Source organism: Podarcis cretensis (assembly GCF_951804945.1).
Source record: "Podarcis cretensis genome assembly, chromosome: 4".
NCBI lineage: Eukaryota > Metazoa > Chordata > Lepidosauria > Squamata > Lacertidae > Podarcis > Podarcis cretensis.
Window position 1 is genome coordinate 64,902,585 of NC_137173.1, and position 21,883 is coordinate 64,924,467.

The 21,883-nt window shown below is 38.4% G+C and overlaps 1 protein-coding gene across 1 annotated transcript in view; it reads right to left on the bottom strand.

Annotated features, from left to right (window-relative positions):
• PDK3 (pyruvate dehydrogenase kinase 3) overlaps positions 1 to 21,883 on the bottom strand; it is a 41,050-nt gene that overhangs the window by 16,465 nt on the left and 2,702 nt on the right. Inside the window, exons 2-4 of the mRNA XM_079972293.1 lie at positions 8,015 to 8,156; positions 6,527 to 6,598; positions 1,295 to 1,479 (exon numbers count right to left, since the gene is read on the bottom strand). Coding sequence (XP_079828419.1) covers positions 1,295 to 1,479; positions 6,527 to 6,598; positions 8,015 to 8,156 — 399 coding nt within the window. The remainder of the gene's footprint in view (positions 1 to 1,294; positions 1,480 to 6,526; positions 6,599 to 8,014; positions 8,157 to 21,883) is intronic.

The window sequence follows — 21,883 nt, forward strand, 5'->3', positions numbered from 1 at the left end:
AGCTGTTCAAACATCAGCAAACAAAAGTTATTTGCAATCACCGCAGCAATACTGATAAGGGGAATGATTTGCACAGAATAACTTCAGCAGTTGAGGTCAAGTCCATAATGCATTTGAACAGACTGATATTAAGCAAATGCTACTTTTATAGCTGCAAAAAAATTGTTCCTTCTGTGCATTTGCTAACTAGACTGTGAGTGGGAGTTAGCATAGTTACACTGACAAAACAATGAAGGCTAGATTTCCTTAACTGATAGGCGGTCAGATGCAACTCATAGTTTGTTTTTTTCACAGCCTGCTGAGAACTGACTTGGCACTCAGCTCTTGGAGACACTCTGCATGGCACTGCTCTCTGACTGATGCACAGGCTGCAATACTATTTCATGCCAAAACAAGCACAGACATCCATTTAGTGTCCCTTTCTGACTTCACCAGATAACAGATGCAGAAACCTGCCTTGTATCATTTTTTTTTAATCCATAACCTCAGTTATTTTCTGAGGAAATTGTTTTCCAGACTCCCTCACCCCACCCCAGTGTCAAGAAGCTAATAACAAAATATTCAGGAAAAGCCTGCTTGAGACAGGATGTTTCTTTTTCCCTTGCTCCAACACTGTCTTTTCTCCTTATGCCAAATAAAACCCCAGTTCTTTCTCCCATCCCCCACTTATATCTGAGCTCCTTCATACCCAGATCCTTTTAAAAACTTAAGCAGCTCGAATGGCACAACAGCATGAAATGCTGCAAACAACACGGTGAATGACACAAATTGTGTAAAGTTGTTCCAACTTCTTAAGTATATTTGCTAGCCTAATGTTTGATGGTTGGACAGCGTTCTCGAAGCTACAAACATGAGTCTGACCAGACTGTGGGAGGCAGTGGAAGATAGGAGTGCCTGGCGTGCTCTGGTCCATGGGGTCACAAAGAGTTGGACACGACTAAACGACTAAACAACAACAACAACAACGTTTGCCTTACAGTAGACAGAGTGGCGTAGTAGTTAGAGAAAGAGGAACTAACATTGGCCCTCCAGATGTTGTTGGTCTCCCATTAGCTTTAACCAGAATATCCAATGGTTAAGGGTGATGGGAGTTAGCTGCCCTTGAGTTAAGAGAGATGAGCTCGGACCTCGGAGATCTAGGTTCAAATCCCCACAGTCACAAAGCTCATTGGTTGGGTTGCGTTTGCCCCAGTCCCATTCTCTCAACCTAAACTACTTCACAGAACTATTGTGAGGATAAAGGAAGGGGTGGGAGGAAGACCAGCTTTTGATTAAATGGACAGTAGATACTTACTGTGCTGGTTAATCAGCATGCGGAACGAGATGCGGTTGGTGTAGAACCTATCTAGGAAATACTGGATGTTACTGCTGACAAAAGGGTCAAAGCCATATTTTTCTTTGTATTCAATCACTCCTTGGGCCATGGTAGGAACAACGTCATTGTGTCTGTTCCTGACTTTAATTAAGACATCTAAAAAGCTGGAGAGAGAGAGAAATCAGAAACAAGGTGTGACAGTTAACTACAAAATCTGCATCTCAGATGACACCATTAAAATTCATTCAGAATACAAAACTTTCAGTACCATCACATTGTACTAAAATATTTGGCTGCAGATGAATATTAGATTGGCTATTTCATATCATCATTTGAACATCTGCCTTCCTCACCTCTGCAACTCATGGCCTCAATCTCCTGTCCACTTTCCTTCCAATCTGCCCTTTTTAAAGATCACCTCTTGCATTCATATGCTTTTGAACTATTCCCTGTTCCAATCTGCATTAGGCCCCTATGCTTTTCTGGGTTTTAAGGCCTTCTCATTCCCCTTTACCTACTTCTTTTTTAAGCCCTTCTGCAGACTGACTTTTCATCTGCCCCGCCCCTCTATAGCATTAGAACAGTTCATCCAATCACTACCCAGAGCCTTTACCACAATATACCTTATACATCACATTGCAGATAGCATGCCAGAAAGTTTTATGTATTCCAAGAAAGCCAATCTGTTCATCAAGACCTGTTTAGAGCCACATGTGCATATTTTAAATTGTGCCGCTGCTAAATGTTTTGCTCATGCAAGTCAAAACAAAATAAAATAGCTATTCATGCCTCATAGTTGCACCACCAACATTCTTCACTTTGTGTAAGGAGCTGGAAAAATGGGAGATGCTTCAAAACATATAATCTGATTAAACCTCCCAGATCCAGAAGGACTCCAAAAGAACAGCTGCTGAAGTTTGACTGTTTCCAAATTTGGCAGCATCAATTACAATAAAGTTATGATGGTTATGTTTAAGACTAAGGGACAAATGAAGCACAAATTTCTCTTAATATCATTATAGTTGGGGGGCCCTCTTCATTTTCTTGAAACTATTGGAGGCCATCAAGTTTGGGTTTGTTGCAGAAGTAATTCTGCCTGATCTTCTATACCAACTAATCTTACACTAGTAGGCTGGGCCCCACAAGTGCATCACACTCTGCAGTGCTGCGCAGTGGGTATGGAACTAGAGTGGTCCAGGTCAGGGTGAATTCAAATCCCTGGTTGGTCATAAATGCTACTTAGCGGCTTGGAATAGTCATACACTCTCAGTCTAATTACATTGCTGATCTCTCACACCTCATAAATCTACCTTTCATTTTCAGAGCTAACCATGGCTAGCAATCTTTCTGCCCCAGTAATGCTTGCTAATCACCATTAGCTCAAACCATCTACTTCTAAACACGACAACAAACTGTGGTTTGGCTTTAACCATGACTAGCGAAAATACTAGTGCAGACATTATAGTTAGCTTTGAAAATGGAAGGCGGTATACAAATAACATGTAAAAATGAGAGGCCTGCAGTAAGGGATACTGTCAAATAAATAACACTTATTTGTGCCATAAAAGCGAATGAAATACTAAATATACTGGATAAACATTAACTACTGTTTATCTACAAGCAATTGTTTGAGCTGTAACTAACTGAGCATAAACAGCTGAAAACAAAACACCAGTTGATATTTGAAGTATCATAAATTCACGTTTTCTTCCACTTTTATAATTTACAACACAACTATTTACTTAACATGATAAATGCATGAAAAAAAGAATTGTGTTCAATTCCATCTATAATACTAAGCCAACCTTTTTATAGGTAACATAAAGAACAGAAGGACACTATTTTACATATTAAATTGATCACAGTAGAACACACATAGCTCATTTAGGGAGGAAATACATAGAACATTAGGCCATCTATATAAAGATAGCAGGTGACCAATTAGTAAAAACTAGCATGGAACTCTTTCAAGAAGAAGAGATCTGAAAACAGAAACATGCTGTTTCCAAGTACCATAAAAATGTTCAATTTTTTTAAGTTAATGTGCATACAAGCATATTTAACTGCTATTACTACTTAAGGTTCCATACAAATATACCTGTAAACAGCAGCAGGTGCAAGTTTTATTTATTTCTTCCTCCCACCAGCACCTTAAAGGTCAAACACATAGCTTGTGAATCCAGTGCTGATTGCCTTTTCGTCTTCATAACCCCCCACCCCCACCCCCCGTTGAATCAGGTGGGCTGTCTGCTTTAGTTTCTTTCTTAAGTGCTTTCCATGTTTATGGAGTCAAAACTTTCGTTTCCCACTTTCTGCAATTATAAAGTGTAAAATTCACACTGTTCAAACAGCTGTTTTACATTGCAAAATAATACTCAGGTGACAAGGGTTGGATCCATGAGCCAGCCAACCAGCACTGTGCATAGCCCTGCTCCAAGAACATTGGAAAATGTCTTCTGGACTGAAAGAAGTGTCAATTAGCATTGCACAAATCCAACTTCTGTTACAAACTAGAAAACAAGTTTCATCCAAAACTGATCCAGGGGAGAAGACTAAACATCTAGCCAACATGTGGTACACACACTACCAGAGTGGACTCACATCTAAAATTATCTATGGCTGTACACACCCCAACATTCATTTAGTACTGGTACTGTTAGAAGTTGTACGACACAGATTATAAAACTACTGAAGGTTTGGCTGTTCATCTAATCCATAATTATGGTGAGGGGGACAAGAGGGATTAATGAGTACATTATGATAAAAAAGTAGGGAGTATTAAATAGGAACCACATTTTACTATACTCTCAAATAGCCAAGACAGTAATAATAAACACAAGATTCATTGCTTGTGCCACACAATCCAGTCCTTGGCTAAGCAATCAGCATTAGAATCTCAGCCTTTTTCTTTTCAACAGGAACCACACTTGAAAGTGGGGCAGATTGTGTGCTATGTATTTCTTTCCTCTTCCTGTTACCAAGGAAAAACAGGAAGGTGCAAAAAATCCAAATCTGTACAAATCTGCTTAAATTCATAGGTCTTCTCAGCAAGAATACCTGAAATTTAGCCTCCCAAGTGAAGCAGCATGGTTTCCTTTTGTATGTCCAACTTGGCAGTGCTACCCTCATTTCCAATAATTACAAGTTTGAATATTCTAGTGACAATACTAAATATTTGCAAGGGGGGGTTGGAATATGCTTGAGTCTATTATCTAAGTTACTTCCATTAACTATGCAAATTCCCACCCACATTTTTACCAGTTTTTCCCATTTTTCTTGTATCAGGAAGTTTTGCTAGTCTAGAGAGCTGCCATGATGTAAATATAACCTTTCCTATCAAGTAATAAAATCGTGTCCATTTTCCTTGCAGGTACTTTTCTAACATACATTTCTGATTGTGAAAGAGTGCTCCTTTTTAAAAGGTATCTTACTTGCCATTTTCGTGTCTAATCAGCAATGCTTAAGTACCTCCGCAAATTCCTCATGCAGTTTTCAAATGATCCATTACTCTAAAAATAATAACTGAGAAATCTGAACAGTAACAACCTAATCCCAAACCTCAAAACCTTCAAATTGCACAAGGAGGGTTTTAACCTACTCACCTGGCTTGCTGATTGGACAAGCACTCCTTGAAAATTATTTAATGCTTAAAAGCTTCAGCTAGATTAGATCCTGCTGATTCTATGAGGATCTGAGAGTTAAGGCCAGAAGAAGTCCATTTCTCTACTTCACTGCTTCAAATGAAAAAAGAATTCCCTTTTTTTGTTCATGAGACCTAAGTATTAAAGGGCATCCTACTCCTCTAACATGTAGAGAAGTGGCAAATAAAGATACAATATAACGAAATAAAGTTTGCTTTCCTGATTTTTGCTCTGTATTATATAGACTACCTTCTAAGAAAGGCTATGAAAAACACTCTCTTTTAGTAGAGGAAAAAATGGGTTTATTTTCAGGACTCCATTTCAACTTCAAGTATCATCAATGCGAATTTGTGCCATTTTATTCCTACATGTCCGCATATGATCCGCCTGGGTGTCACACTGTCTCTAAACATAACCTTATTGTTTACCTTGACCTTTTGGTTATTTTGTGAACCATACCTGTCCAAATAAATGACAGGGCATGGCTTTGAAGTTCATCATATCTGATGTTAGATGACACAGAAGAAAATAAAATATTATTTGTGAACTATATATACTCTGAAATATGGATTCTGCACAGTGCCAGATTTATGTATAAGCTAAACAACCTACAGCCTAGTGCCCCACTCTCTTGGGGGCCCCAAAAAAATTTAAAGAAAAAAAATCTGGATGTACAAGATAAAAAACAATTAAAATAAAACCTACATACAGCAACAGTGTTTTGTGTTGTGTAGTCTCCTATGATGTAAGCAATGGGCCCCGTCTGCTAGCCTGCTCCCTGAAATATCACTGGTTTGCTCATTTCTATATAAAGTGTGCCTACATTCTGCATGGACTGGTTGCATGGCAACATGTGCAAATGGCTTTAGGTACCTATTAGGTCCATAAATCACCATATAGCATATATTCAACACAAAAAAGTGACAAATTATTGTAGACAAAGGACAGCTGGACATATAAAGGGCCCCATTACCTTCAGTAGCTTAGGGCCTCATCAAACCTAAATCCAGCCCAGATTCTGCACTTGTTCAGAGCCCCAAAGCTAATACTCTCATCATCTCCACAAAATAAAACCAATATTTTCCACTGCTTTTCAAAGACACAAATCCATTTCTTATGGGACTCCTGGTGTAATCTCATTTATCACAGGAAATACACTCTCTCTCTTAAAGTCACTTTGCCAATTTAGCTGTACAAGCAATTGCAGAAGATGACTTCCAAGATGCATCCGGCTGAATATACAGTGCATTTCCTTTAGAAACAATGGCAGCATTTTTCTCTTTTTTTTTATTAAGGGGAGGTTACAACTTAACATTTTGCCTTCACCTTAAACTATAGCAGGCTGGAAATAACAAACAGATACCTGATCAGTTCATTAGTATATACAATACAGCATTATTAAGAAACTAAAAGTCTTTTTCAATATAGTTATTTGTTCTAAAAAAAAAAAAAGTTTTCATGAAACAGCAGCAAACTTTGTGAACTAAAATTCTGATTTCATCTACATTACGGCAGAAGATCATTATACTGTTTCCACAGAGTTGATTTGTTTGAAACAGTAGTCACTTACTTATCTAAAACATGTGGATCTTCAGGACTTTTATTTTCATATTCTAAAAGTTCAAGAAAGCTCTGCATATACCTGAAACACATAGGAAGTGTAAAATTAACGTAAAACCACCTAGCAAAAAAGCAAGAGATAAGCTAGAATCTTAACTAATAATGACTTGAAACACTGGAAGGCATTAGAACCTACAAAAATTGTGAACTAAAGAATGTTAGGTTAAAATATCTTTGAAATATGATGCAGATATTGTAAATTTTGTCCAGCAAAAATTAAGTAAATTAAAGGATTACTATTTAAATACTTGAACCAACTGATTCAGATTTCAATTTATTCACTTGTACTTAAAAGTATTTTAGACACAGACCTGACACCAGAAACCATCTGAAAGTGGAAAACTGTAGAGTTATTTATAACATATGCACTGTGTAGAAAACAATGTAGATATTGTTTCATATAGCAGGAAATTCTACAGTTAATGCAAATCTTCTAAACCTGGAACGGTCCTCCAAGTCCCACCTCTTCTCTTTTATCAGAGCTTTGAAACTTACTGCTCTGCAGGACTTTTTATAATTGACTTCTGCTGCTTTTATCCTAGATTCTTTGGGTTTGCAAGACATATTTTATCTTACTTTTAAGATTTGATTTTGTAAGCCACTATTGCTACAAAACAAAACATCTATTAAAGCAATAAAAATAAGCTTATAATTTTCCACTCTTCTCAGTACAGTAAAGGGAAAACATTTTACATATTTTTATAGCATCTCTGCAAGAGAACATATCCCATTTAAGAAACAGACCAGGTCTAGCATCAAACTAACCTCAAATGCACTAAGTTTTCAGCGCACGACTTTTAATACCATCTCTAACCAAAAAGAAGCATTGGTATAATCCTATCTATACATGTCTAATTAGAAGAAAGTTCCATCAAGTTTAGTGAAACTTACTTTCAGTTAAATGTGCATAGGACTGGTGTCTAAGTAGGTGAAACCACATTTGTTCACATTAATCCCCATTAATGTCTCACCCATTTCTCCCTTCTCTCTCTAGAGTCTTTTAGATGTAGCTTATTAACACTTCCCCCTGCCACCACAGGTCTTCTTCATGGCCCAAAGAACTTCATGTACTGCAAAAACAACTTACTCAAAAATATACACAGACACGCCAAATTTAAATTTATTCTTAAGGATGTCATTTTTGCTATCCCAGAACAACTCATGAAAATGGAGGTGGAACATGCGAATTGAGAGAAAGGAAGAGGATTTGGAGCATGCAGATGGAGGAAGAGAAATTAGAGCTTGTGGGTAAGGAAGAAGTGGAATGTAGAAGGTAGAGGAAGACCCCTGGCATGTAGAATATGCAGCATAAACCCAATCACTGAATTCTTATATGTAAGCTTGCTACAGTTGCCTGAGCTGGGCAGCTAGATTATTTTGCTTGTAAAATTCACCATGTTTGGTTCATGTAGCTTTGTTGCCTGTTCTCTATACCTACCAGCTTTGGACTAGCTTAACTGAAGGTCTATTCAGCAAGTTGTCCGGCAGCAAGTTGACTTCTCTCATAGTGTTAGCAAGCCGCACAGGAAGTTCTTTCCGCAGGAACATATATGATGTTTTCTCACATGCATTATCACGTCCTATGGTTGAAAAGACAAACAGAATTTAGTTCCCCCACTCCCTCAGTCTTCAGACGTTCTTAGAATATGTAAACATGATGTAAAGAAAAAACTCCTTTATTTAGCCAGATGCTAGGTTTTGAGTGCAAGTTTCCTTCATGTTTACTAAATCTGAATTCAATAAACAAACTACTTAACACCCACAGTAACCGCCAACACTGGCCTGATTGCACTAATCGAAGTGCATACTTGTATCTATCTGCTTATTATTTACCTAACTGTAAGCTAAACCATGGCAAAAGACCTAAAGATGGAAGCACATTTAGCAATCATATATACATCTTTTCAAAATACTTTTGCATCTAGCACATAAGTAAACTGAGTAACGAGATTGAATCCAATACTTTTGATTAATGTTCTTTTTTTAAAAAGGGGGGTTCTAAACGATGCATTAGTATTTTTATTATTCTTAAACATTTATTTTATTCAATTGTCTTTGGTATTTGGATCATTTTAGGAAGAGGCAGACCTATCTTTTTCCACTCATCTTTCTAACACAATGGTGGGTTGGTGTCACAATATATGTGTCTGTATCTGTATGTCTACATGCTCTGCTATAGATGTTTTGTGCTGAGTTCGAGGGTGAGCATGGCAGAGAAAAGAAACACTGGGCACAGTCCTGGTACGTTTAGGCACACTGGTCCAATTAAAATGTATGAAACTGATGGGCTTAACTGTGACCTTTATGCTCAATATTTTTAATGGGACTCTGGTGTGCTCGGCTTTGACCTCATTGCACCCTTACAGTACAATCCTATACAGACCTACTCATAAGTGGGGCTTATGCTCCGATAGGTGAGACAGGATTGCAACCTTCAATCTATAAACACTTTCAAATTAGCAGAAAGTTGGTAAAGGTTTATTCATTGTTACTTAGCAGAGCAACTTGGATGTTCTAGACAGTAGCCAACAGCCAGACATCAAGGCTTCAGACTAGAGACTATACATATTTTCATTCCTCTCACCCCCTCCCTAAGAGTAGACAACTCCACAGTAATATTCAAAAAGGCCAGGTAAACTCACAGACCTGTGTTTTACCTGTAATGAGCTGTCAGTATTCCACTTTAGGCAAGAGAAAGATTGCAAATGTGTTAGTCATGGTCACAAAAGACAACCGCCTGCAAAATGAACAAGTGCTGCAAGGTACTGATTAAGTTATGTTCATGCAGCCCAGGGAATAATGTTAAAAGTATTGATATGCATATAATAACTAAGATTTGCAATTTGAAAAATCCTTAAGTGTAGTGCAACTGGCACAATCAAGGTCATACTTTTTAAGGCAGTCCCATTATAATCAGTTCAACAGCACATCATTCAGCATCTATTCGCAGATAATGTACATTGGCAGGATACAGCCCAATCAGATTCCACCCCCCCCCCCTTAAGTACTTAGTTTTTCTCACTCCTTTAAGGCAAGCCTGACAATGGCTTGTTATAGCTTAGTAATTTTTTGTTTTAGATATGATCCTGCAAGTATTTATCGATGTATGTCTTTGCCTGTTCATCTGCATGCATGTACTTTTTTTTGGTAAATGTATTTTTGTCAAGAATTGGAAAATGACAGCCATTATCTGTCACATAATTAATCTGTAAAAACTGTTTAGGACCACTAGAACAATCTGCAATCATTTATTTTTGCTTTACTAGCACAGCTGACTTGGGACTCAACCAGCTATTAATCTGGTTAGACTGACCATTTCTGGCTACCACAAAGTGTCAAATTTTCATTCTACTTATTATTACAAGGCATAGGTCAGAAGATGCTGATTCTTCTTTACCAGAATTTCAAGTCTTCCAAACTTCAAGAAGTAATCTACCACCACCAAGGCAAAATCACTGTTGAGGACACAAGAGACACTGGCACCGAATCATCAAGGTTGGCTCAGACTGTGTGTGCATCACAAGCAGTATCCATTAATATCTGCTGGCAACCACTACTCTCCATAATAGCCAGGAAAGGTCTCATGGAATCACTTGCAAAAGTAAATCTCCCCTTGCTTCCTTAACTGTCGAAAAGCATCACACCAGTACCAATGTTAAGGGCAGTTAATGCTAACCTGTCTTCCCTCTTAACAAGGATTTGAACCCATGGATTAAAACTGGTTACCAAACCCTTGTTAAGAAGGAACTAGTTAATACTAATGTAATGCTCTGCTGTTGTTAGGATCCATGGGGAAATATAGGGGGACTTTGCTCCTGAAAGAAGCTATATGACCCCTTCCACTTCTACTTAATTTCACCGTGGTTAAGGGATCCAAGCTGATAAGCCTGCACTAGTCAAAAGTGATTAAGACAACACTAAAACACTGGTATAGGGACGTGGGTGGCGCTGTGGGTTAAACCACAGAGCCTAGGACTTGCCAATTAGAAGGTCGGTGGCTCGAATCCCCGCAACGGTGTGAGGTCCCGTTGCTCGGTCCCTGCTCCTGCCAACCTAGCAGTTCGAAAGCACGTCAAAGTGCGAGTAGATGAATAGGTACCGCTCTGGCGGGAAGGTAAACAGCGTTTCCGTGCGCTGCTCTGGTTCACCAGAAGTGGCTTAGTCATGCTGGCCACATGACCCAGAAGCTGTACGCCGGCTCCCGCGGCCAATAAAGCAAGATGAGCGCCGCAACCCGAGTCGGTCACGAACGGACCTAATGGTCAGGGGTCCTTTACCTTTACCTTTAAAACACTGGTATAAAAAAGGAAGATTGTTGAGCAAATTATTCTAGTTACAGATGTATTCTAGTTACATAAACCTTATTTTTATTTATTTTGTTCACCTTTTCTATTTAGTCTGTGCTATAGAGTTCTACACAACTTTAAACGGAACTGCTCTCCAGAACATATGAGCTTAACATAACAGTAAGTGACTTATAGGTAGACTCCTAACTGAAATAAACAGGGTCAAAAATAGCCCCCAGCTGAACTCTATTAAACAGCCAGTTTACACCCTTCAATGTGAGAACTTATGCCCTGTAGTTACAGATTCAGTTAACCAGTTGCAGGTGGTTCGGTTTTTTAAGCTGTTCAGAAAGAAACCAAGTAAAAATATAACCTCAAGTAACCTGGAGCAAGAAGTGAGATGGCACAACATTTTTGCCCCATCTGCCTTTAGACTAAGCAGTACACAACAAGATGGAAAGTTATCTACCATCCTGCACATACTTGAGGCTTAACTACATGTTATCAATGAGATCTATGACTGGATCTTTCAATACAGGTACTGTTATTTTTACTCTGAAGGAGCCATGGAGGGAAGCCTTCAAATGGGAACATAGCAACTTCAGAGGAGAGAGCAAAATTTTAAATCAGGAAAGCTGTGTATGGGAAAGAAAAAAATCACTCCCTTACCTCTCTGATCAAACTCTGCCCCAGATAAAAGTAAAAATAAAGAAGTTCAGCGATCCAGTCACAGAGATCCTTCTTAATGTGTAACTTATTCCTAACAATAAATTGTCTCACATGCTTCTTTATAAAGAGTCTACATCATTTTTCCACCTTTGGCCCTCCAGATGTTGCTGGCCTACAACTTCCATCATGCTTGCTGTGGCTGAGGGGAGTTGTGGTTCAGAAACATCTAGGGCCAAAGGCTCTCCATACCTGCTTTATAGGTCAGCCTATGTGTCCCTCTTGCCCGGTAATGCTGCCTACTCCAGCCATCACCAACCAGGTGTCCTCCAGATGTTTTAGAACTGCATGCCGCTGTACTAGCAGGGGCCGAGATGGTAAACCATGGTTTGTTCATATTAACTTTTGCTTGTTTTCATATCTAGTTCAAACCTGCCCCAGTCAACTAAGCATGGTTTCTTTAAGGCCAACACAGTTGGACCCATAGTTTTAAAGGTTGTGAATCTCAGCTTGCATTAATCATTATGTCCAAACTCAGTAACCTGGCTTAATGCTTATGTTTTTTATTGCTCCACTTCAAGTCACCCCCTGGCCTGGTTACAGGCACACAAGAAGAAGGGTAGCTGAAAAACGAAAGTGTTTATGCAGCCAAGAGTCTCCAGCTGACACTTTCATACACCTCCCCATTCTTCCTTAATCAGCCTGGAAACAGGTTCTTTTCCCTGCCCACCTCCTTGCTGACAAGCTTTCAGAGAAGATCAGATCTTTTCAAGCTACTAAACTCAGGCTTTTCTAAATCATTGGCACATTCTTAAATCTACTCATATCCTAGGACTTTTGTGACAACAATTACAGGACTGATGTTGCAACAAAAAATAGTAAAACATGCAGAAATAAAGAGGTCACTGCTCTATGGTTACTAGAGTTGAATAGTTTTAAGAGTTTAATCTAGATAATACTATTAGTCTAGATCAGGCTTCCTCAAACTCGGCCCTACAGATGTTTTGAGACTACAGTTCCCATCATCCCTGACCACTGGTCCTGCTAGCTAGGGATCATGGGAGTTGTAGGTCAAAAACATCTGGAGGACTGAGTTTGAGGAAGCCTGATCTAGATAATACTACTGAAAAACATATGATAAAAAAATAAAACTTCAGTGCTGACTTTGGGAACTAAAACTGCTAGCAATTGCTTTTAGCAATTCTCACATATATAAGTAGCACTGTAGACAGGGTTTGGCATCTATATTTTAAGAGGGTACAAACAGATCGCTGTGGAAATTACTTGTTTCCTACTACTCTCTCTTTTGCCATCATATCTTTCTACAGGCAAGAAGAATGTGAAGTCCAAGTCCTTACCCCATAATTAATAGGAGAGAAACTCTCTTGGAATATTTAACCAAGCTCCTACTGATTTTAATGTACATGAACAGCATCTTTGAACTTTCTGCCCTTCCCAGAACTTATGAAGATGTAAAATTCTGCCACACAACGAATGTGTGCATATGTAAAGAACACATTTTTTACTCTATAGCCAACACTCATTTCATCAGAAGTAAATAAAAAGGAAGGAAAGCATTTTTACGCACACATACATGTTTATTGCTTGACAACTAAACGCAAAACATGCCTACAATCGTGAATATTTTTCACAAAGAATTCATTCATGTGACAAGGTGTTCAAGAGATTACTGTCATATAAAACAAGCAAGTCACAGTAACAGGACAATATAAACTGTCAGTTTTATACTTAAATCCATTTTATAATTTTTGATTAAAAAACAAATGTAAAGCAATTTGATGTTCTTGTGAGAACTGATCTTCCATAATTAATGTGTTTAATTCAAAGCTACTAACCACATCAAGACAAGTATAGACAGTGCATTCTTCAACCTCTCTTACATAAATATGTTCACATTTTCAGTTTCACTTATGGTTTATCTGTTTTTCAAACTCACAGTAGATCCACAAAAATCAATGGGTTTGCTCTAATTAATATTGGCTATCTCACCATATGTTTTAAGTAAAGTTAAACAGGCCAATTAAAAATATTATAAATCAAGCAGCCAATTATGTTTGTTAATTTGCAAAGCTTTCTTAATTTATGATCCATAATGAATAATATTGTTAGGAGAACAGTTATGAGCATTGGACAAAGATTGTTCAGTTACGATACTTGTCAACCTCTCTTACATAAATATGTTCACATTTTCAGTTTCACTTATGGTTTATCTGTTTTTCAAACTCACAGTAGATCCACAAAAATCAATGGGTTTGCTCTAATTAATATTGGCTATCTCACCATATGTTTTAAGTAAAGTTAAACAGGCCAATTAAAAATATTATAAATCAAGCAGCCAATTATGTTTGTTAATTTGCAAAGCTTTCTTAATTTATGATCCATAATGAATAATATTGTTAGGAGAACAGTTATGAGCATTGGACAAAGATTGTTCAGTTACGATACTTGTCAAGGGCACATGAAAAGGAACAAATATCAGTAAAAATGCTTATATTATCTTTCAAAAGTACATGTGAAACTATACAACAGTAGTTACGTGGAGTGTTTGCTTCTGATCAGTCAGGGTAGTCTCGTTTGAGTAGTACTGTATACCAAACATTACAATAATGCATGTTGCACATGACAAGACAAATGAAACATGTTAATTCCTTTATCTTAACGCATCTTGAAGAAGGTAAATAGCAAAGAGGATTAAGACACCAATAAAATGATCCTGCCCAGTTTTAAGCTTGCTAAAGTCCATTGATTTAAATGGACTAAGACTGACCTATCTCTGGACTGTTTGTTTTCAGCACCAATAGGTGAAAAAGTAGCATATGCATTTAAATACTTTTCTGCTTCTACGTATCCAGTGATCTGCAACATTAACCAGCCAGTGAATAAAAACCACTTCACAAACATTACATTTTAAAGAGATAGTTAAAACACTGAATGTATGCACATAACTAATGTATCTTTAAAAATTCATTAATTATATAAAATGTTTGCCTAGTCAAGTTCTCATGGCAGCACTTAATGATTGAATGACCCACTAGTTGAGGGAGAGAAATCCTTGCACTGATGGAACAATCTGCTTATCACTACATTGAAAACAACTCAATGGTATCATTAGCAATGAAGTATTCACATATGTTGTTAAACGTGCAAGCAAAATATTTGTGAGTTTTTTCAGATGTCCTACACAAATTGGTTATCTCAGGAGAACTCTGGACTGATTTTCTCCCATAGCTTTAGAAGAAAACTAACAGAACTAAAATCATCTAAGACTAATTTGAGGGTAACAGCTGAAATTGACAGAACAGAACAAGTCTCAGTATAGGGCGAAGGTAGATGTGATGATAAATGTGTCTTGGCATTTAACATGCACTTTACCAAAAGTGCAAATATAACTTCCAGGGGGGGAGTGGCTTATAATTATTGGAACCTCAGAGGGTGGGGGGATATAACCCTTCTCCTGCTGTGATAATGACAAAAAAACCTCTCCTCTGAAACTGCAATTTGCATAGGGCTGTGGTTTTCAACCAGTGTGCCATAGCACCCTGGGATGCCTTGAATGATGGTCAGCGGTGACATGGGCAACACTGGCCTCTTTCCTTCCCTCCCTCCTCTGATGTTCTCTCACATCTCTGCCTCCCAAAGGCTTCACAGCTGTTTATTGCAGTAGCCCTGACTACAAACTCTGTAGGCAAATGATGCCTCTGGGGCTGGCCAGGGGGTGCTGGTTGCCAGCAGTTGAGGTGGCCTTGGAGTAAGCAAGCAAGTGGGTGAAGGGGCCCAGCTAGCCAGTCCACTAGACCTTGGTTCTGGGAATGGACAGACAAGTCCCATGCCCCTGTGGGGCAGTGTGAGGAGTCACCTCTTTTTGGAGGGGGGGGGCAACTCCTCTGAGGGACGGCAGCAGCGGCTGTCCAGAGGATTCCCAAGGTGAAGGGAGAGGAGAGGAGGCTGAGGGAACACTCCACAAGGGAGGGTGTCCAAAAAGGGTGCGAGGCTGCCAGCTCTACAGGCAATGGGCAACATAAATGGGATCCTGAGCCCCACAGTTGTGCTACAGAAAGAATGTACAGTGGTACCTCAGGTTAAGTACTTAATTCGTTCCGGATGTCCGTACTTAACCTGAAACTGTTCTTAACCTGAAGCACCACTTTAGCTAATGGGGCCTCCTGCTGCCGCTGTGCCACCACTGCACGATTTCTCTTCTCATCCTGAAGCAAAGTTCTTAACCTGAAGCACTATTTCTGGGTTAGCGGAGTCTGTAACCTGAAGCGTATGTAACCCAAGGTACCACTGTAGTTGGTCAAGGGAGCCGTGGATTCAAAAAGGTTGAAAACCTCTGGCACAGGAAGAAAATTGCTACTGGCTTCTGCAGTCTAACAGGTAGTATTTTGGTGTCTCACTTAATCATTTAATCTTATTTTGTGAGAGGAAATGTATGCGAGCCCTACTGAAATTAACGTATACTGTATTGTGAAGTAGGTAAATTATACCAAATGCAATTCATTAACACTGTCATGCTGAAATCCCATTGACTTCCAAGGGGGGAGTGATTACTGTCAAAGCATTCTGAAAACTACTGGGCATCATCTCATGAGACTATTACTAAGGCAGAAAACAGATTGGCACAGTTGCTGGCAAAATCCAAAGGAAAATGGTTACATAAGAGACCTCTACTCTGGCTGCCAATTTGTTACAAAGCAGATTTTAAAGGGAAGGAAAACAACTACTTAGCTCAGTTTATCTCTGCTGAAAACAAGAAACTGCATGAGAGCATGCACCTAATCTTACATGTATAACCTCTGCTCAGTGATCTTGAAAAAGGACAAATCCCAGGCAATAATCCAGGGACGAAATTCCTTCCAATACTCAAGAGGGGACTAAATCTAATTGCATCAATAATAATAGCCCGATACAAAAATTGCTATTATCCAAGAAACCTTTTCAAAATATTAAGTTATGTGAATATATAATTGAGCCTGTTAAAAATTGTGAATGAGCATTAATATATTTTGAAACAAATAAACAAGATACAATGTATCTTCTTCATCCACACCCCATTAGCTAGAAATAGGCCTTCCAATGCAATGTTTATCTGTGCTATTTTTCAGTCTTAGGCTGGGATCCAAAGACCCACGTGGGAAGCTTCCAGTTGTGCTACAAGGTCACCAAGTACTACCTTTCTAAGCAATGCCTTTCTATCCCAGAAGCTTGGGCAAACTTCAAGAGTGAATTTCAGTGCAGTTTGAGGAGCAGCAAGTAAGAAAATGAAACAGGGAAGCCTAGACAATACACCTATCTATGAGGCTCCTTGAATTCTAAACCTTTCATTTAAAATTCCAACTTCCCTGTTAATATAGCATTAATAATTAAAGTGAGTTAAAATAGTAACAGCAAAGCCCAGCAATGAGAAGCAGCAAGATATATTTAGAAAATGTTTTTGCAGTCACCTTTCTTATCTCCAATAAATGTTTAACTGAACACTTAATAAAACTGGAGAAGGAAGTCCAAGCCCTAAGTGACATGACTTCAATATTTTCCCAGAAGTTTAAAAAAATAATTTGGAAAGGTTGGCTGGCTGATTTTTAATGGCAACTTAGATGATGTAATATTATTTAACATAATTTTCAACTTAGTCTGCTCTTCTGACATTTTATGAGTGTTTTAAACGTAATCTGCCCAAAGCCCTAAGGATGAAATATTCAAGTTTTTTTGTTTTGGTTTGAAAAAATATAGTGCGTATAGTTTCTTTTTTTGTATTTTAATCTGAGTGGGGAGCATTTTTCCAGTCCAAGGGCTGCATTTCCCCTTGGACAATAATTCAGGAACCATATGCCAATAGCGAGTGTGGCCAAAGTGGACAAACATACTTGCTGTCACACACACCAATAGAAGCTTTTGTTTCAAGCCTAAAACCTGCAAGTGAGGAGGTGATACTGAGGGCTAGGCAGGAAGGTCCAACCGGCTGCATCTGGCCCATTAGCAACCAGTCCGCCACATCTAATTTAATGGTTAATTAAGTAAACAGAAGCTCAGTGGTTAAATTTTGCAGAACTACAGGCCACAGGTGTTGCTGCATCAATGTTAAACCATTAATTTTATCTCAATTTTTTAATCAAAATTTTTCAGTATACAAGGGGCTTAAGTGCTACTGACACTGATTTGAGGAATTATTTAAAATTACATTTATTACAGAATGATCCTGAATAACAATTTTATCTAGTTACTAACTTGCCTCCTTCCCATGCTTTCAGTTTAGGAACTCAAAAGGGGCATATGACAAGTTAATGTTCAAATAACCTAATCTAATCTTTAGATTGTGTTAGCACTAGAATGTTAGAACTTGAAGCCTTTACAAACAATTTTCACTATCTTTTTGCCATAATTGCACCCAATTTAGATAATGAAAGCAGACCACACTTGGATTTCAAATTTTAAAGGATTTCAAAGGAACGGACCACTATGACGATCAACATTAATGTAATGTTTTAGGTCATAAAATATGTATTTTAGATGGTTTTGTCCTTTACTTAAATGCATTTACACTAAACATAAAATCAAAATATACTTGATGCCCCCACCATTTATTATTTTCATCAACACGCACATAAAAATGCGTAATAAATACAGACCAATTCAGCATTCCTTATGGACCATACAAATCTAAGTCATTGCAAACTATATGAATACAGATAAGCATCTTGCTTCATATGTGATTAATAAATTTCTTAGTGAGCATTGCACACTGCTTTCATCACAAACATTTTAAAAAGCAATTATCGTTCCATGAATTGATTCTCAACTGTTCTTGCACAAAAACATACAGAATACCTAAGTCTGGTTCTAGATCATATGAAATCACTGTGTCAATATGCCTACAAGTAGCCCCATTTACCTCCAAAAATCAAAACCAGAACAAGACATCTTTGCTAGCGCTAAATATTCTATGCACATGACTCAAAACTGATTACTCAGAATTTGTTATCCTGTTATTTATTTATCTTCAAATTACATTCTGCACAGGGAAATATGCATGTGACCCACATGGAGGGATATATAACACCAACAATAAGTTTTTAAGTGATAAATATATGTTTCTCTTTTAGATATAATGACATTGGTCTTAGACATTTGTAGGGAAGTATTCCACATTGAACAAAATGCATCTTCAGGGATTACTATTTCCAAATCCCTTTTCCTCAAACCATTACTTCTCTGGACCCGAGGTATTAGTTTTTTCAATTTTGTGATGTCTGTCTTGGCCACAAACCATCATTATTGATTGATTACATGACTAATTTCAATAATAATAATAATAATAATTTTACACCCCGCCCATCTGACTGGGTTGCCCAGCCATTCTGGGCAACAAAAACCAAGTTTTTGTCTTGGTTTATTATTCTTGTTACCTGATCATATAAAATTCCTGAGCCATTTAATGCCCTCTAAATTCAGAGAGGTCCTTTTGCGCCTAAATGAACATATACATAAATAGCTGGTATTGATCTATTAATCACAACAGAATTACATAAATGGAGGGAGGGGGTCCTGAACATAGGAATGCTTTATGTCCCCCCCCCCCCAACTCTGAAAAATGGCTTTTACTCAGTTGTTATAGCAAAACCTTTGTTTCAATCAATCATTTCAATACAGCTTCCCACAATGATTTCCATTTCACTCTATTAAGATTCAAATCCTTATATCATTCTTTAAACATTTATAATGCTAATATTTAACACTACTGAGAACTTCATGTCTCCTGCATTCAGTGGTTTACATAATGTGGAAATCACTATTCTAGCATTATCTCCTATTCCAAACAAACTTACCACAAAGCTTTTATCAAACTTGCAAAGACAGCTTTTTCACTTATAAAGGAACACTTAGAAGTAGAAATAAGATTTTTTTTTGGCTGAATGTTCCATTTATCAGCTGCTGTTGTGCTTCAGTTTAATTTACATCAGTGTTCTGTAGACTAAATTTCACTGACCAAAACATTATTATGATTAATACTTTTTCAAGGGAGAAAGGGAGAGATAAAGAGAAAGAAATTCATGTCCCTAAATATTACACAGTTTTTCAAAAGTATTTTACAAATCTAGGAGAGCCAGTCCCCTGAAGTTTGATCCTAACTATACTGAATTGTTTAAGTTTGCTACAAAATCTGATGCAGTTATATAATGAAAATGCTGCAGAGTATCATAAACTTATTATATCTAGTTGTCTGCAAAAACTTTACATAACTTTATATAAAAAGGCAACACAACATACGAAACAATTTAACACACTAAAGATAAAACAGGACCACAGAAATTCATAAGAAAACCACCTCTCTTAGGAAAAAGAAGCAATGACAAGAAAATCAACATCTCACTCAGCCTACAAAAGCAAGTCCAAAAAAAACCTTCCTATATCCCCTCAAAAAATATATAGTCAGGCAAGGGCTCAAGCTGACTTCCCATAGAAGAGAGGATATAGAAAACAACAATGCTTGGCACAAATCATAGGTGTGGAACCTGTGGCCCTCCAGATGTTGCTCAACGACAACTCCCATCACTCCTGACTACTGGCCATGCTGGTTGGGGTTTATAGGAATTTGTCTACAACACCTGCAGAGTCACAGGTTCCCCACCTCTGATGATATGTTGTCCAGTTGCTATGGCCAGCCTTCAGCAGTACCACTCACCATAGCTAATACAGGGCTGCTCTCTAGCAAGCATGACAAATGGCTAGTATCAACCACAACTTTGAAGATGCAGAGGGAGGCACAGATTGCCTCAATAGTTGAGTACCAACATATTTGCAGCTGTGCAATAGGTTGGGGGCTGTTTGGCAACTTCATGGACAAGACAACTGGAAAACTTTTGCCATGCTAAACTGACAACCCCTAATAAGACTTTCTTTCTCCGGGAAAGGCTGTGAGGCTGGGTCTTAAGTGCTGCTCCTTGCAGGTGATCAAGCAACACATATCCACTTCCATTTGCCTGAGTAGATAACAGTAAAGGACCCCTGGATGGTTAAGTCCAGACAAAGGCGACTATGGGATGTGGTGCTCATCTCGCTTCAGGCTGAGGGAGCTGGTATTTGTCCACAGAGAGCTTTCTGGGTCACGTGACCAGCATGACTAAACTGCTTCTGGTAGAACAGAACACCGTGACGGAAACCAGAGTGCATGGAAATGCTGTTTACCTTCCTGTTGCAGTGGTACCTATTTATCTACTTGCACTGGTGTGCTTTTGAACTGCGAGGTTGGCAGGAGCTGGGACAGAGCAACGGGAGTTCACCACCACTGAGCAGATTCGAACCACCGACCTTCCAATCAGCAAGCCCAAGAGGCTCCGTGGTTTAGACCACAGCAGCACCCACATCTGCCACCCGTGCCTGAGTAACTACCTACCAAGTAGTAGGAAAAAGCTGTACTGTAATTGTTTTAACATGCTAAGGTGAAATGTTTGGAGTTCCACACCAGGAAGTGAAAACCATTTAGTTGCAAGCCCTTGCTTTTCAAAAAAGCTCAGTATTCCCAAGACACAAACCACAGCAATACAAAAACACAAAGTGCATACATAGCCAAGAAGAGGGATATACGATCCCAGAGTTTTCACATTACTATTGCTTTCTGGGAAGAATTTGCTTAACCTTCAAAACCCTTAGTGACTGACGCCTGCTGCGTGTCTCCCTGAGATGCTGATCTGTCAGCCAAGCATAATGTTTTGGTGAGGCTCTGAACAAAAGAGTGAATAATAAAATGAGAAAACAAAGAAAAACAATGAACTAGGCAAGGACACAAAATGCATTTGGAATTAGATTTGGGGAATTAACAAAAAATGCCTTTGCCCACACTGGATAGTGCCTTGCAAAACGCAGGCTCACATTTTGCATACTAAGACAAAGTCACACAGAACTTGCTGTTGATGGGACTGCCCACTATTATCACTGCAGCAAGAACTAAGAAACAACAATCCTGCCCCACTGTAGTTTTCCTGTGGAGCCCAATAGAACACTTCCGTCCTGTCAGAATATATTCCCTTTCAGAATACTCCCAGTAAGGCACTGGTGGGGAACATCCAGCTCATGGGCCTAATTATGACTGCTAGGCTGTTCAGGGCAAAGCATGCACATGTTTCATCATATACAATGTCAGACATAAGGAAGTTCAAGCTGCAGCTAATAAGAAGAAGTATCAGATTTGTAAGTGTACTGCAACAGAGAAATGTGCCAAACTAAAGATGTGCCAACTTTTTTTTTTAATAAAAATTAATAACTGCAAGAACACTTAAGAGTGTGCTCTCAATTTTTCCTTTGCAGCCACATCCTGAATTCAAGCCATGCCTGCAAAG